The sequence below is a fragment of the Ascaphus truei genome, chromosome 3, assembly GCF_040206685.1.
Source record: "Ascaphus truei isolate aAscTru1 chromosome 3, aAscTru1.hap1, whole genome shotgun sequence".
NCBI lineage: Eukaryota > Metazoa > Chordata > Amphibia > Anura > Ascaphidae > Ascaphus > Ascaphus truei.
This window is the reverse complement of record NC_134485.1, coordinates 325,523,880-325,536,709: the sequence shown is the minus strand read 5'-3', so window position 1 is coordinate 325,536,709 and position 12,830 is coordinate 325,523,880. Positions and strand designations below refer to the sequence as shown.

The following is a 12,830-nucleotide window of genomic DNA, read 5'->3' as shown; positions in this document are numbered from 1 at the left end:
AGTCCGCTGGTACGGTTTCGGAGTTTGCCTCCCAGTGGGCGTTAGGCGGGGTGCTCTGCTCGGTATCCCCCATCATGGGTTCTTCTGAGTTAACCCTTCTTTTTTAAGTGCACTTTTTACAGTGCACTTGTTGATTCCCTTATATATTTGTTTGACTGGTATTTCTTTGTTCTACTTGGCAACAAGTAGAATTGCTGTTTAACTGAATTGGCCGGCTTCGCCGGCCAATCAGTATTGAACCAGATCAAAATAGGCTGGTTCACTTCGTTGACTCATTCAGAAAGCGGAAACCAGCACACGCCGTCAGGAAAAAGTTTATTTGGCAAACTCAAATTCGCCACTTTCATGGCCAATTCGCCACTTGTGGCGATTGGCGACAGGGTTGCCTGCCTCGGGCTTACAGTCTAAAGGGAATGAAAGACAATGTTACTGTGCTGGGTGAGCGGGTCTCCTGGTTTCCTCATACAGAATTCTGTCCCCTCTCATAGGTGAAAGATGATGACCGCCAGCACTCTTTGGGCTCTCTGTCCCTCCCGCTGGGCCGCCTCCTGTCTGCTGACCACCTGATATTAGACCAGTGGTTTCAGCTGGAGAAATCCGGATCCAGCAGCCGAATCTACATGAAACTCGTCATGCGGGTAACAGTGTTAACACCTCCCAACAGACACCTGCAGAGGATTGCCCCATTAAACACCTCTACTTTCCTCCGAATGAGAGCCCAGCAATGTTAAGCCCTCCTCAGCTTGAGATCTGCAGAGCATCGAACCATTTTGCCATGCAACAAACTTGCACCATTAAATACCAGCCCACGCCAGAGACCCACCCCATTAATCACTTCCCTTAATTGTGCAACACAGTTAATGAACCTTCTGACAAAGACTTCTAGAGCAGTGCACTACTAGTCTATCAGAGGCCATCCGAGCACCCCAGAATGTGTTCCTCTCCCACCAGACGTGCAGGGCATTACACTATTGACACTTTAAACACCAAAATGTCTAAAGTTACCCAAAGCCCCTCAAGCATTTTGAGAGAGGGTTATCTGATCACTGTTATGGTGCTTTATCATGATTCCTCTCCCAGATGCCCCATGGCACTCTTTTGTGCCTGGAAGAAGGCAGTCAAAATGTTAACTTGCCTACATCTGGTACTAGCAAGACATCACTTTTCTGCCAAGGATCTGAGAGCATTCCATTTTCCTATGACCCACTGTCACGGTAGCTTATGACAAGATATAATGAACACCAAATATCTGGGTTGAACTGAACGAGGCTTAGATATAATAAAATATATTTATTCCTTAAAAAAGGTGAACACAGCAATATAGTACAATTAACAGACAAGAAGGTAACACTTACTTAGGGTTGGGGGATGGAGAAGTATCAGCTAGCAATTCTCCAGCAATCCGGTGACATTCCAGGTGGAATCCGAAGCACAACTAAAAACTGTAGGGTTGACACAGTTTATATACCTGTGTAACCCTATTCTTAACATTGAATACAGACTATTGGTGAACAATTATCTGTATCCAATCCCTAACCTGGAGACACAGATTAACCCATGCCCCCCAGCTAATTAGCCCATGTGTACTGGGACTCTATGGGTAGCCCCATAATTAAATCAGGGGCGACGACAAGTCTATCAAATGAAGTATCTGCATTGTTTGTAGGTTTAGACATAACACTTACAAACCACTCCAGTTTGATGATTCTCCACCCTCAGGTAACAATTAGAGTGGCAGAGTCTGTTGATTAGTACTTGATCTGTTGATTAGTACTTAGTGTAAACAATCAGGCAGTTAACTTTTGATCACAGTGCTTAGGCTCAATCAGCCGGCTGCCCTTCATGACCTATTAGTATAGCAGATGGAGTCTGCATTTTCAGGGCAGATACAAAAAATACCATACATATACACTTTAATATCTACACATATTAATAAGTTCCATTCTGGTGGGCTCAGTGGGTCGACATTTGCCAGTTCTTAATGCCTACAGTGACTCCACATATTGGCCAAATATCAACTCTCTGCGACCTCCAGAACTGGAGATACAGAAATGCACTTTAAAACATCTTTAAAATACAGGATTATAATGAAACATGGGAACAGACATTTTCATGACATGACAAGGTGTAAACCACCTTCCTGGACCGCAGTCCAGTTATCCCCTTGCCTCCCTGGTGAGGTCAGGGGGTGGCCATATGGGGTGCAACCCCTTTAATACCGGGCCAACCCCCTCTTCCTCTACACCCACAGATTCTGTATCTGGACCCCACTTGCCCGAGTGGAACCCCGGATCCAGAGAGCCCCATGGTTGAGGAAACTACAGTCGGATCCAGTGTGGACATGCCACCCAAGCCCAAGAGAACCAGCCCTACTAAGAAGTTTGCTAGTGAGGTAACCCTGGAGATTTAATCACATGGATAATTTTGCAGGTAGTGGCATCCGTCAGGAGAGTGCTTAATACATTCGTGTGAATATATATAAGTTGTACATAAACTTTCAATAACGGACTCTTAAAATAGACTTGTGGGATCTCCTGAAAGAGGGAACTAGTGAAGTCACCCAGACGAAGGGACAGGTGAGGTCCCCCGAATTCTTGATGGTCCATTAAGAGATATCACTGCCTGCAAAAGAATCCATAACTAATACGCCCCTACCAACTACACTACTGAAGAGTAACACCCATTATGGTTATGAACATTGTATTGTTGGGGGGGGGGGAACATGCATGTTACATGGTCCGAAAAAACCCCATTGTTTTTATGTATAGTGTTTTTGTCACAATGTATAGGGCCAAAAGGACACCAAAACGAGTTGTGTCTGTACATTGTCCTAGTACCACAAAGTCTGTTTATCCATGCGCTTTTGATTTTAATTGTACTCTCGAAGTTCAAATGTGACCATAAGTCAAGCTCCAAGATGGTGTTCTTTCTGTTATATAAACATTTAGAGAATCACATGGGCCATGGTTCTTTTACACTCTACCTGATGACATGGGAATGGTCATGTGGAGCAAAAGGCATTACTTTGCTCATATTTTCTTAGTGGGTTGCATCACGTTTTGCTCTTCATGCCCTTATTTTTTCCTTCATGTTTTCTGTGTTACGTTAAACCGGAGAGGCATAGAAATGTCTCTGGCTAACTCGGGGAAACTGGAAGAGGCACACTTCAATAATAATGTAAATTTATTGTCCGCGTTTTAGTCCCCAGTTTGACCTTTCTCAAGACCGAGATCAATGCGAACTCAGCCCTGTTATATACTCTGTACGCCGTTTGTGTCAACGCAGAGAAAAGTATGTTTTGATGCGCTGCTCCATTTTATGGAGCACAGTGCGTGGTGTTGGAACCGTTTCTTACATCTGGTGCAGTACAGCACGTCTGTGCTGGTGGATTATTGACATAATGAGAGAAGAACGGCACAGAGAGATGCAGAATGTGATGCATCTCATTATAATAAGTGCACCATGTAATCCTCCTACTGACACTGCTAAAGTCACAAGCTGGGCCAGACGGGGTAATATCAGAGCAACGTATTTTGATAAATTGACGCGGGATGAAAATGCTCCAGTTTTTCTCCAAAATTACCTTGGTAGACAGACCCCTCTATCTACAAGTGTTTGCTTTGTTCGACATCCTGCGTGTATAGTGACACTGTATCTCTGCAGAGCGTGCTCCGTGTGTTCCTGCTGGAGGCAGAGAACCTGATTGCTAAAGATAACTTCCTTGGTGGGATGATGAAAGGGAAGTCAGACCCTTACACCGTGATACGAGTTGGGGGCAAAAGCATGCACAGCAGAGTGGTGAAGGAAAACCTGAACCCACGTTGGGAGCAGGCCTTTGAGGTATAACACATAAACCTATATATACACAAACACTCACAACATAAGTCACACAGATTTATAAACTGCACTTGTATGCACACTGAGCTTGGAGGATTCACATATAAACAGATACATACATCCTCTCAGAAAGCAGAGTACCAGTAACACATACACATGTCTGTGAATTCCAACCCAACTTTGATGCCAAAAGGTTTCCATACAGATAAATTATCGTATATATAATATACTGACATCACAGGTGACACATACATAGCATATACAACTTTTTTTATTTTCACTTTATCAAGTGTGCTCCCACACATCAGTCGCGTGATAAATATACAAGTCATGTATGTCACAGGCAGAGGCTCATATCACTGTAGGTAATCTCAGAACAGCATGTCTTATCCCCAGGTTTTGGTCACTGATGTTCCAGGACAAGACATCGAGTTTAAAGTTTTTGATAAGGATCTGGACAAGGATGATTTCTTGGGAAGGTCAGTATCTGCTTAACCTCCGGCCTGCTGACTCTTGTTAGGATTTATCCTTAGGCGCTGACCCGTGCTCTCGCTTACCAGTGAGCCCCTGCAGCCGCAATGAGAGCGGCTTTAGCAGGGGCTCGCGCACGCTTCCGCAAGCGTGCGGAAGCGTAGGTCTTAGGAAAATTTTAGATTCAAGCGCTCACGGGAGCGCAGGGCCGTTCACGTGAGTGGTTCACCCAATGAGGGCGAACCAGCTCCGTGACATCACTGGCCCACCCCTTGACACGCCCCCGGACGGCTGCTGCAACCCTGGACGCAGCCTTGGCTCTGTTATTCTGCTAATGCGTAACTCAAGCCTCTGCTGCTTGGAAGTCGTCCAATATGCTGTGAAGCTACAGATGGAGTATCATTCATTTGGCGGCATGGAACCTGCAGCTAAATGTAGCCCAATCGCAGCTTCCCCATGCCCAAAAACTCAGTATGGGGAGATGTGGGATAACAGAGGTCATGTGATGAGGAGATGTGGGATAACAGGGGCCATGTGATGAGGAGATGTGGGATAACAGGGGCCATGTGATGAGGAGATGTGGGATAACAGGGGTCATGTGATGAGATGTGGGATAACAGGGGTCATGTGATGAGGAGATGTGGGATAACAGGGACCATGTGATGAGATGTGGGACAACAGGGACCATGTGATGAGATGTGGAATAACAGGGACCATGTGACGAGGAGATGTGGGATAACAGGGGCCATGTGATGAGGAGATGTGGGATCACAGGGACCTTCTTTATGGAAGTGCTGCCTGTTTTTTTCAAAGTTTCTTTGGGTGTCCAGATGTTTGCCCTCTCACCCCGCAGTGATTTGCAGCTAGATCAGAAAATGCAGCTACAAACAAACTCTGCAGACAGACGCTTACTTTGCAGCTACAAATACTCTCTCCCTCCTCCTAATGAGGAGAAGTGGGATAACAGGGGCCATGTGATGAGGAGATGGGAGATAACAGGGACCATGTGATGAGGAGATGTGGGATAACAGGGACCATGTGATGAGGAGATGTGGGATAACAGGGACCATGTGATGAGGAGATGTGGGATCACAGGGACCATGTGATGAGGAGATGTGGGATAACAGGGACCATGTGATGAGGAGATGTGGGATCACAGGGACCATGTGATGAGGAGATATGGGATAACAGGGACCATGTGATGAGGAGATGTGGGATCACAGGGACCATGTGATGAGGAGATGGGAGATAACAGGGACCATGTGATGAGGAGATGTGGGATAACAGGGACCATGTGATGAGGAGATGTGGGATCACAGGGACCATGTGATGAGGAGATGTGGGATAACAGGGACCATGTGATGAGGAGATGTGGGATCACAGGGACCATGTGATGAGGAGATATGGGATAACAGGGACCATGTGATGAGGAGATGTGGGATAACAGGGACCATGTGATGAGGAGATGTGGGATCACAGGGACCATGTGATGAGGAGATGTGGGATAAAAGGGACCATGTGATGAGGAGATGTGGGATCACAGGGACCATGTGATGAGGAGATATGGGATAACAGGGACCATGTGATGAGGAGATGTGGGATCACAGGGACCATGTGATGAGGAGATGTGGGATAACAGGGGCCATGTGATGATATGTGGGATAACAGCGACCATGTGATGAGATGTGGGATAACAGGGGCCATGTGATGAGGAGATGGGAGATAACAGGGGTCATGTGATGTGATGAGATGATGTGGGATAACAGGGACATGTAATGAGGAGATGTGGGATAACAGGGATCATGGGATGAGGAGATGTGGGATAACAGGGATCATGTGATGAGGAGATGTGGGATAACATGGGCCATGTGATGAGATGTGGGATAACAGGGACCATGTGATGATGAGATGTGGGATAACAGGGACCATGTGATGATGAGATGTGGGATAACAGGGACCATGTGATGATGAGATGTGGGATAACAGGGACCATGTGATGAGGAGATGTGGGATAACAGGGACCATGTGATGAGGAGATGTGGGATAACAGGGACCATGTGATGAGGAGATGTGGGATAACAGGGACCTTCTTTATGGAAGTGCTGCCTGTTTTTTTCAAAGTTTCTTTGGGTGTCCAGATGTTTGCCCTCTCCTCCCGCAGTGATTTGCAGATGACTGACTCACCGCTTGGACAGTTGCGTCTGACCCTGTATTACCCTGCAAAGGAGGGCAAGCTTGTGGCCGTGATACACAGCTGCAGGTAACTTACATACAGATGTGTACATACAACACATTGCACTCACAACATACTGAATATGATGAGATGTGGGATAACAGGGACCATGTGATGAGAAGATGGGAGATAACAGGGACCATGTGATGAGGAGATGGGTGATAACTGGGGCCATGTGATGAGGAGATTTGGGATAACAGGGACCATGTGATGAGATGTGGGATAACAGGGACCATGTGATGAGGAGATGGGAGATAACAGGGACCATGTGATGAGGAGATTTGGGATAACGGGCCATGTGATGAGGAGATTTTTGATAACAGGGACCATGTGATGAAGAGATGTGGGATAACAGGGGCCATGTGATGAGATGTGGGATAACAGGGACCATGTGATGAGGAGATGTGGGATAACAGGGACCATGTGATGAGGAGATGTGGGATAACAGGGACCATGTGATGAGATGTGGGATAACAGGGACCATGTGATGAGGAGATGTGGGATAACTGGGGCCATGTGATGAGGAGATTTGGGATAACGGGCCATGTGATGAGGAGATTTTTGATAACAGGGACCATGTGATGAGATGTGGGATAACAGGGACCATGTGATGAGGAGATGTGGGATAACAGGGACCATGTGATGAGGAGATGTGGGATAACAGGGACCATGTGATGAGATGTGGGATAACAGGGACCATGTGATGAGGAGATGTGGGATAACAGGGACCATGTGATGAGGAGATGTGGGATAACAGGGACTATGTGATGAGGAGATGTGGGATAACAGGGACCATGTGATGAGGAGATGTGGGATCACAGGGACCATGTGATGAGTATATGTGGGATCACAGGGACCTTCTTTATGGAAGTGCTGCCTGTTTTTTTCAAAGTTTCTTTGGGTGTCCAGATGTTTGCCCTCTCCTCCCACAGTGATTTGCAGATGACTGACTCACCGCTTGGACAGTTGCGTCTGACCCCGTATTACCCTGCAAAGGAGGGCAAGCTTGTGGCCGTGATACACAGCTGCAGGTAACTTACATACAGATGTGTACATACAGCACATTGCACTCACAACATACTGAAGCCTTTGATATCAGTCTCCTAGGGTAAAGTAAAACGTGGGTTATAGAGGACTACATATTTGTTGTATATTTGGCAAATAAAATGTAAGTTGTTTAGTTTAATATACATATATACATGTGGGCGTGTTCAGCCTGCGCGGGGAGAACAATGGATATAAATACCAAATGTTTTTGCCTTTTCTGTTTTATTACACCACCATCACACTGGTGATGCACTTACAATTTGGAGTATAGAAAATGTCCAATTACAGTATTAGCTCATGTGAAAGAAGAGCTATTTATACTGTATAGCAAGCGATATATAAACAGCAAATAAATCCGTTTTTCCTTAAAGATAAAGTCAAACTATCCCTACAGTGAGCAGTAAATATTTAATGGGTGAAACATTAATGGGTTAAATATGTAAGATTTGATGCTTGTTTTTCCTTGATTTAATGTATTTATTATAAAAGACATCTCTCCCCCAGACCCATTGAATGTATCAGTGCCATTATTACATTGCGGTGCTATTTGGTCTGTTGGATCGCACCTTTAAAATGGGCTGTCGACGGCAATTGGACTTGACTATTTTGCAATAGTGCCACTTTGTAAGCCGGTTTCCCGGGAAATTAGATTTCATTTTCTCATGTGCAAAAACATAGAGCATAAACGCTGGCATTGCTGGGTCACTGTCACTGTACTAACTTAATACACAGAAATCCACAACTGACACAGTGTGAAGTGCCAGTCTGCATGCATGAAATGTTTGTATTAGCCCATTAAAAGGTGCTTCTACGACCAAATGACATGTAGACACAGGCGTTCACACAAATATACATGCATGCTAACACACATGTACATATTGTAAACACAGGCACACACATGTCGATGAGGTTTAACAAACGTCAGATGTATTCATTAAAACGCCCTATATTTTCTGCATAACTAGATTTTCCTTTGCTTTCTCTCCTGTCAGTAAACTGTGCCTCTCCTCCGGGGATCCTCCCGACCCCTACGTGTCTCTGATTTTACTGCCGGACAAAAACCGGTGGACCAAAAGGAAAACCGCTGTGAAGAAGCGGACCAGCAACCCGGAGTTCAATGAGAAGTGAGTCCCACACTGCTCCTAACACGCATCTAATGAAATGTCCAACCGTACCCACATCACTCTGTGCCATACTGAGGGGGCTCTGTCCTGCCTGTCAGTCTGATACAACACTATAGAATAACGAACCTGTACTATTACTCAAGGTATGGTACTGCACACCAAAAAACATTATCAATGCCAAAAGTCATAGGAAAAGGTTACCGGTTGCTCCGCAGAACACAAGAGCGCCACCTGTAGACAAATGTGGGTGAATCTCCAGGCACCAAACTTGGAGAGCCTTGACATTCATCAACTTTTAATCAAGACCCCTGTAGGAGGACGCGCACAGAGGTATGCAAGGGAGACTTGTTATGGTGAAATTAAATAAGGCTTTTATTGCGCCTGTTTCCTTAACATCAGAAAATCATCCAAACAAGGGGTCAAACAAAGCTTCTATTCACTTGAGAGTATTTCTAGTGAAACTTATGCAGTCCACAACTCCCTTTAGATAAGCATGTCTCCCAGCCCCAAACATATATCTTGATATGAGCAGATATACCAAAAGTCTTATAAAGGAAAGTCTTATCTGTTTCTTGTAGTTGGAGGGAAAGTCTTCTCTGTTCCTGGGTTGCTGCCTTTTTCCTCGGGTTTTGTCAGCATTCAGTTTTAGAGGTGCTTTCCCCTGTGTCTTGCAAGCAGCTCTGCTGTTTCTTCTGGCAGGCTCAAGACATCTGTCCCCATGGTCATTCTCACAACTTGTGAGACTCAGGAACAATCTCACTCCTTGTCTCAAAAGACAGGTTTTTCTAAGAAGTTAATCAGGCAGCTGGTGTCGGATAATTGACTACCAGCAGTTAACCACCACACTGCTGGATTAGAGGCATATTTCCTGAACAGGGTTAACTCCCCTGTTACAGCCCCATACAAAGCGGACACTTCTAGATCGTAGAGATAATACAGTGAGTCCTCGCTTATCCGACACAATGCGTTCCGCAAATCCCTGTCGGATAACAGATTGTCGGAAAGCGGAACCAATTGTAACCGTTGGCGATTTGCATCGGATCCGCGACATTTGCGGCGAATAATGCAGTTTTTGATTGCATTAGCTGCCGTCGGAAAACGTAACGTAGTAAAGCGAGGACTACCTGTAATGATAATAACTTGATGTCATATAGCGCTTTTCTTCCAATGGGACTCAAAGCGCGTCACAATTTCTCACTGAGCCACTCCTTCAGTGATCTGGCCAAGGCAATAAGGCACCTAAGCTAGAATTCACTAAGCCGCAATGCGGGACCTCGCACCCAATCTGGCATTAACTGCCATTGACTTGAGTGGCAGTTAGTGCCAGATCGGGTTGTGGTACGCTGCATCACGGCTTAGCTCATCTCGGTGTTGGGCCCATATTTACGAAGCGATTCCATAAGACACCGCCCAGCACCGGAAGACGGCTGCCAACCCGTTGGTAAATATGGGCCATAGTGTTTTAGTCACAGGTTAGTGCACATGACTTGGCAATGATACAAAAGCTGCGGTACATCCCATGGATGATGGGGAATGTGTACAATATACAGTACACCTGTTTATTGTCCTTACAGATTTGAGTGGGATCTGCCATTGGAGGAAGCAGCAAAAAGGAAGATGGATATCTCGGTGAAAAACAGTGTGTCCTTTATATCAAGGGAACGGGAGCTGCTTGGAAAGGTGAGGCGCAGCCCCTTCTCAATTTCTACACCTATCCACTGCACCGACCCGCTAACTTCATGCTGAATTGTCATATGCACAACATATTACCGATCTCTCTCTCTCGCACTGAACATGTAACATACAATAATGTGGCTTCTCTCTGCCACCCCGTTACCCTCCCTGGGACATACTGTTCCTCTGTCATGCTGATGACTTGGGTCTCCCTCTCTCTTTCAGGTTCACATTGATCTTTCCCAGGTGGATCTGTCAGTTGGACTGACTCAGTGGTGAGTTTTGTAGCACCTGTGCTTGTGTCTCTCTGCGCACACGCAGTTATTCACAGTCACGTGCCCACATGCACAAGCGGATAGCCATCCACTGGCACAGACACGGTTACCCGGCCATACACGCCGAACACTGCTAAGCACGCACACATTCACACAGCTGCCCCGGCACAGATACGCTCTCACACTGAGAAATAATCAGCCTAGCACATAAACTAAATATTGATGTACCTTCATCTGCAGTCATGATGTTTGGTACTTCCTATTTATCCCCTTAGGTAAAGGGAAAGCATAGATATAGTGTGTTACAGACCCCAGTGCCAATGAAGAGTCTAATGCCAGCTAGGATTGGGGAAAACAAGGTGTTGCCTATTTTACAAGAGGGTGACATCCCCCGTCATTGTATCAGTTCAAATATATAATGTAAGGTTTGCATTTGAAGCCTCTAACACGTCCATGTTTTAGTAGTAGATAGCTTTGCTTTTGATGGCATAATACTTTTCTTATTCTGTGCTGACAATGCACACAGCGTGTACATATCATTTCACAGGCACAATGCGTCCCTCACCTGATGAGCTTACACTCTAATGTTGGTGTTTGGAGCACAATGAGATAAGGACACTTCCCTAGGCTCACAAGTAGCTGACACTGGGATTTGACTGCTGTTCCCGCGTTTTACCTGCGCTACTTCTTCAGCTTGCAATGAACGCCTGGAAAAGCCATGTACCTCTTGTGACCGCGGCGCTTTCTCTCACATTGGTTTTCTGACAGGTACAATCTGAAGGATGAGAAGACCAGCATGTAATGGCCTTTCCCAGGGACGTAACCTTGTGTGGGCGAGCTCTCCCCCTCCCAGCAATGCTACCTGCTGGACCCAGGATCCTAACCAGGGATGGTGTGAAGCAGTCGTCTCTAGCAGAGAAACGGTTAATAAAGAGCCGAGTGGAGACATGTCTGGGACCTGCCTGCCTCTGCCGTAACATGTTTTGACCCCTTTGCTGCCAGATTGGTGGCACTCCTGGCAGGAAAGGGGTTAATCTCCCAGAAAGGTTGCTGTGGACGGGAGCAAAATGTCCAGGCAAAGCCACTCAGTGCTGCCCCTAGTACTGATTTCTACACCACACACACACATATATACACCTGCATGTACAGAGGCATATATATGCATATTTATACGTACACGTGTGTGTATAGAACAGTCACCAAGAGGCAGCAGAGCTGGGCAAAGGTTTGAGCTGCTGCCAGTGGTCCCACTGTGGACAAGTACAGCTTGTGATCTTTGGTTTATTTAAATTTGCAGCCGCTTGCATCTCTAGTGCCGTCCACGCAGCTGCAGGGTAGAGCCAGTGTCACGTGACATGATGATGTAATCCTATGTTTCACACCTTAGCGCTTTATCAGTGTGTGATGTTCAGACACAGCCTCCAGCACTGCTTTATACACACGCACACGCACACGCACACGCACACACACGTGTTGACAAGATCACGTGTACACTTCAACTATTGCAAATAATTTTGCTTAGACATTCAACTACACCAGGTGTGAGCAACTTCAGTCCTCAAGCGCCACCAACAGGTCAGGTTTACAGCATATCCCTGCTTCAGCACAGATAAAAGACTGTGCCATTGATCGAGCCACCTGTGCTGGAGCCGGGATATCCTGAAAACCTGACCTGTTGGTGGCCCTTGAGGACTGGAGTTGCCCACACCTGATCTATACACACTATCAAACATATGTATGTGCGTTCATGTGCACACGCACAAACACTCATATACATACACTGTCGCACCTAAGTATGCATGGGCATTGCTACACATAAATATATACATACACATAAATTTACATATACATTATCAAACACGCATGCAATCATCTATATACACACACACTACTACTCGTACATATGCATAGACAATATACACATCAACATACCCACCCTTAAAAACGTCTTTAACATTTTCAATTTTAGCAAGTTTTTTTTTATCTTCCTTTTTTATTTACACGTTCTATGCTTGTTTGTCATTTTATAATTGTGTGAAAATGTGTTCCTTGCTTCTTGCCTTAAGAGAGATGTAAAAAAAAAACATAATCAACAATATCCCATTATTTTCAATGGGGAAATCCCTGCTAAGCAAAGGTGAACAGTTGAATTGTCACAGTATTTTTTAA

At 45.6% G+C, this 12,830-nt stretch overlaps 1 protein-coding gene across 2 annotated transcripts; it reads left to right on the top strand.

Annotated features, from left to right (window-relative positions):
* Positions 1-450: 450 nt before the first annotated feature.
* LOC142489843 (extended synaptotagmin-1-like) lies at positions 451-12,233 on the top strand. 2 transcript variants are annotated; one of them, XM_075591340.1, is made up of 10 exons: positions 451-638; positions 2,252-2,392; positions 3,664-3,840; positions 4,234-4,316; positions 6,470-6,568; positions 7,474-7,572; positions 8,581-8,712; positions 10,287-10,392; positions 10,612-10,661; positions 11,430-12,233. In XM_075591340.1, the coding sequence occupies exons 1-10, from the start codon at positions 621-623 to the stop codon at positions 11,461-11,463; spliced, it is 939 nt and encodes a 312-aa protein (XP_075447455.1). In that variant the 5' UTR covers positions 451-620; the 3' UTR covers positions 11,464-12,233. The 2 variants fall into 2 exon arrangements, with proteins under 2 accessions (XP_075447455.1, XP_075447457.1); XM_075591342.1 differs by lacking the exon at positions 7,474-7,572 and having other exon boundaries at positions 458-638.
* Positions 12,234-12,830: the final 597 nt, after the last annotated feature.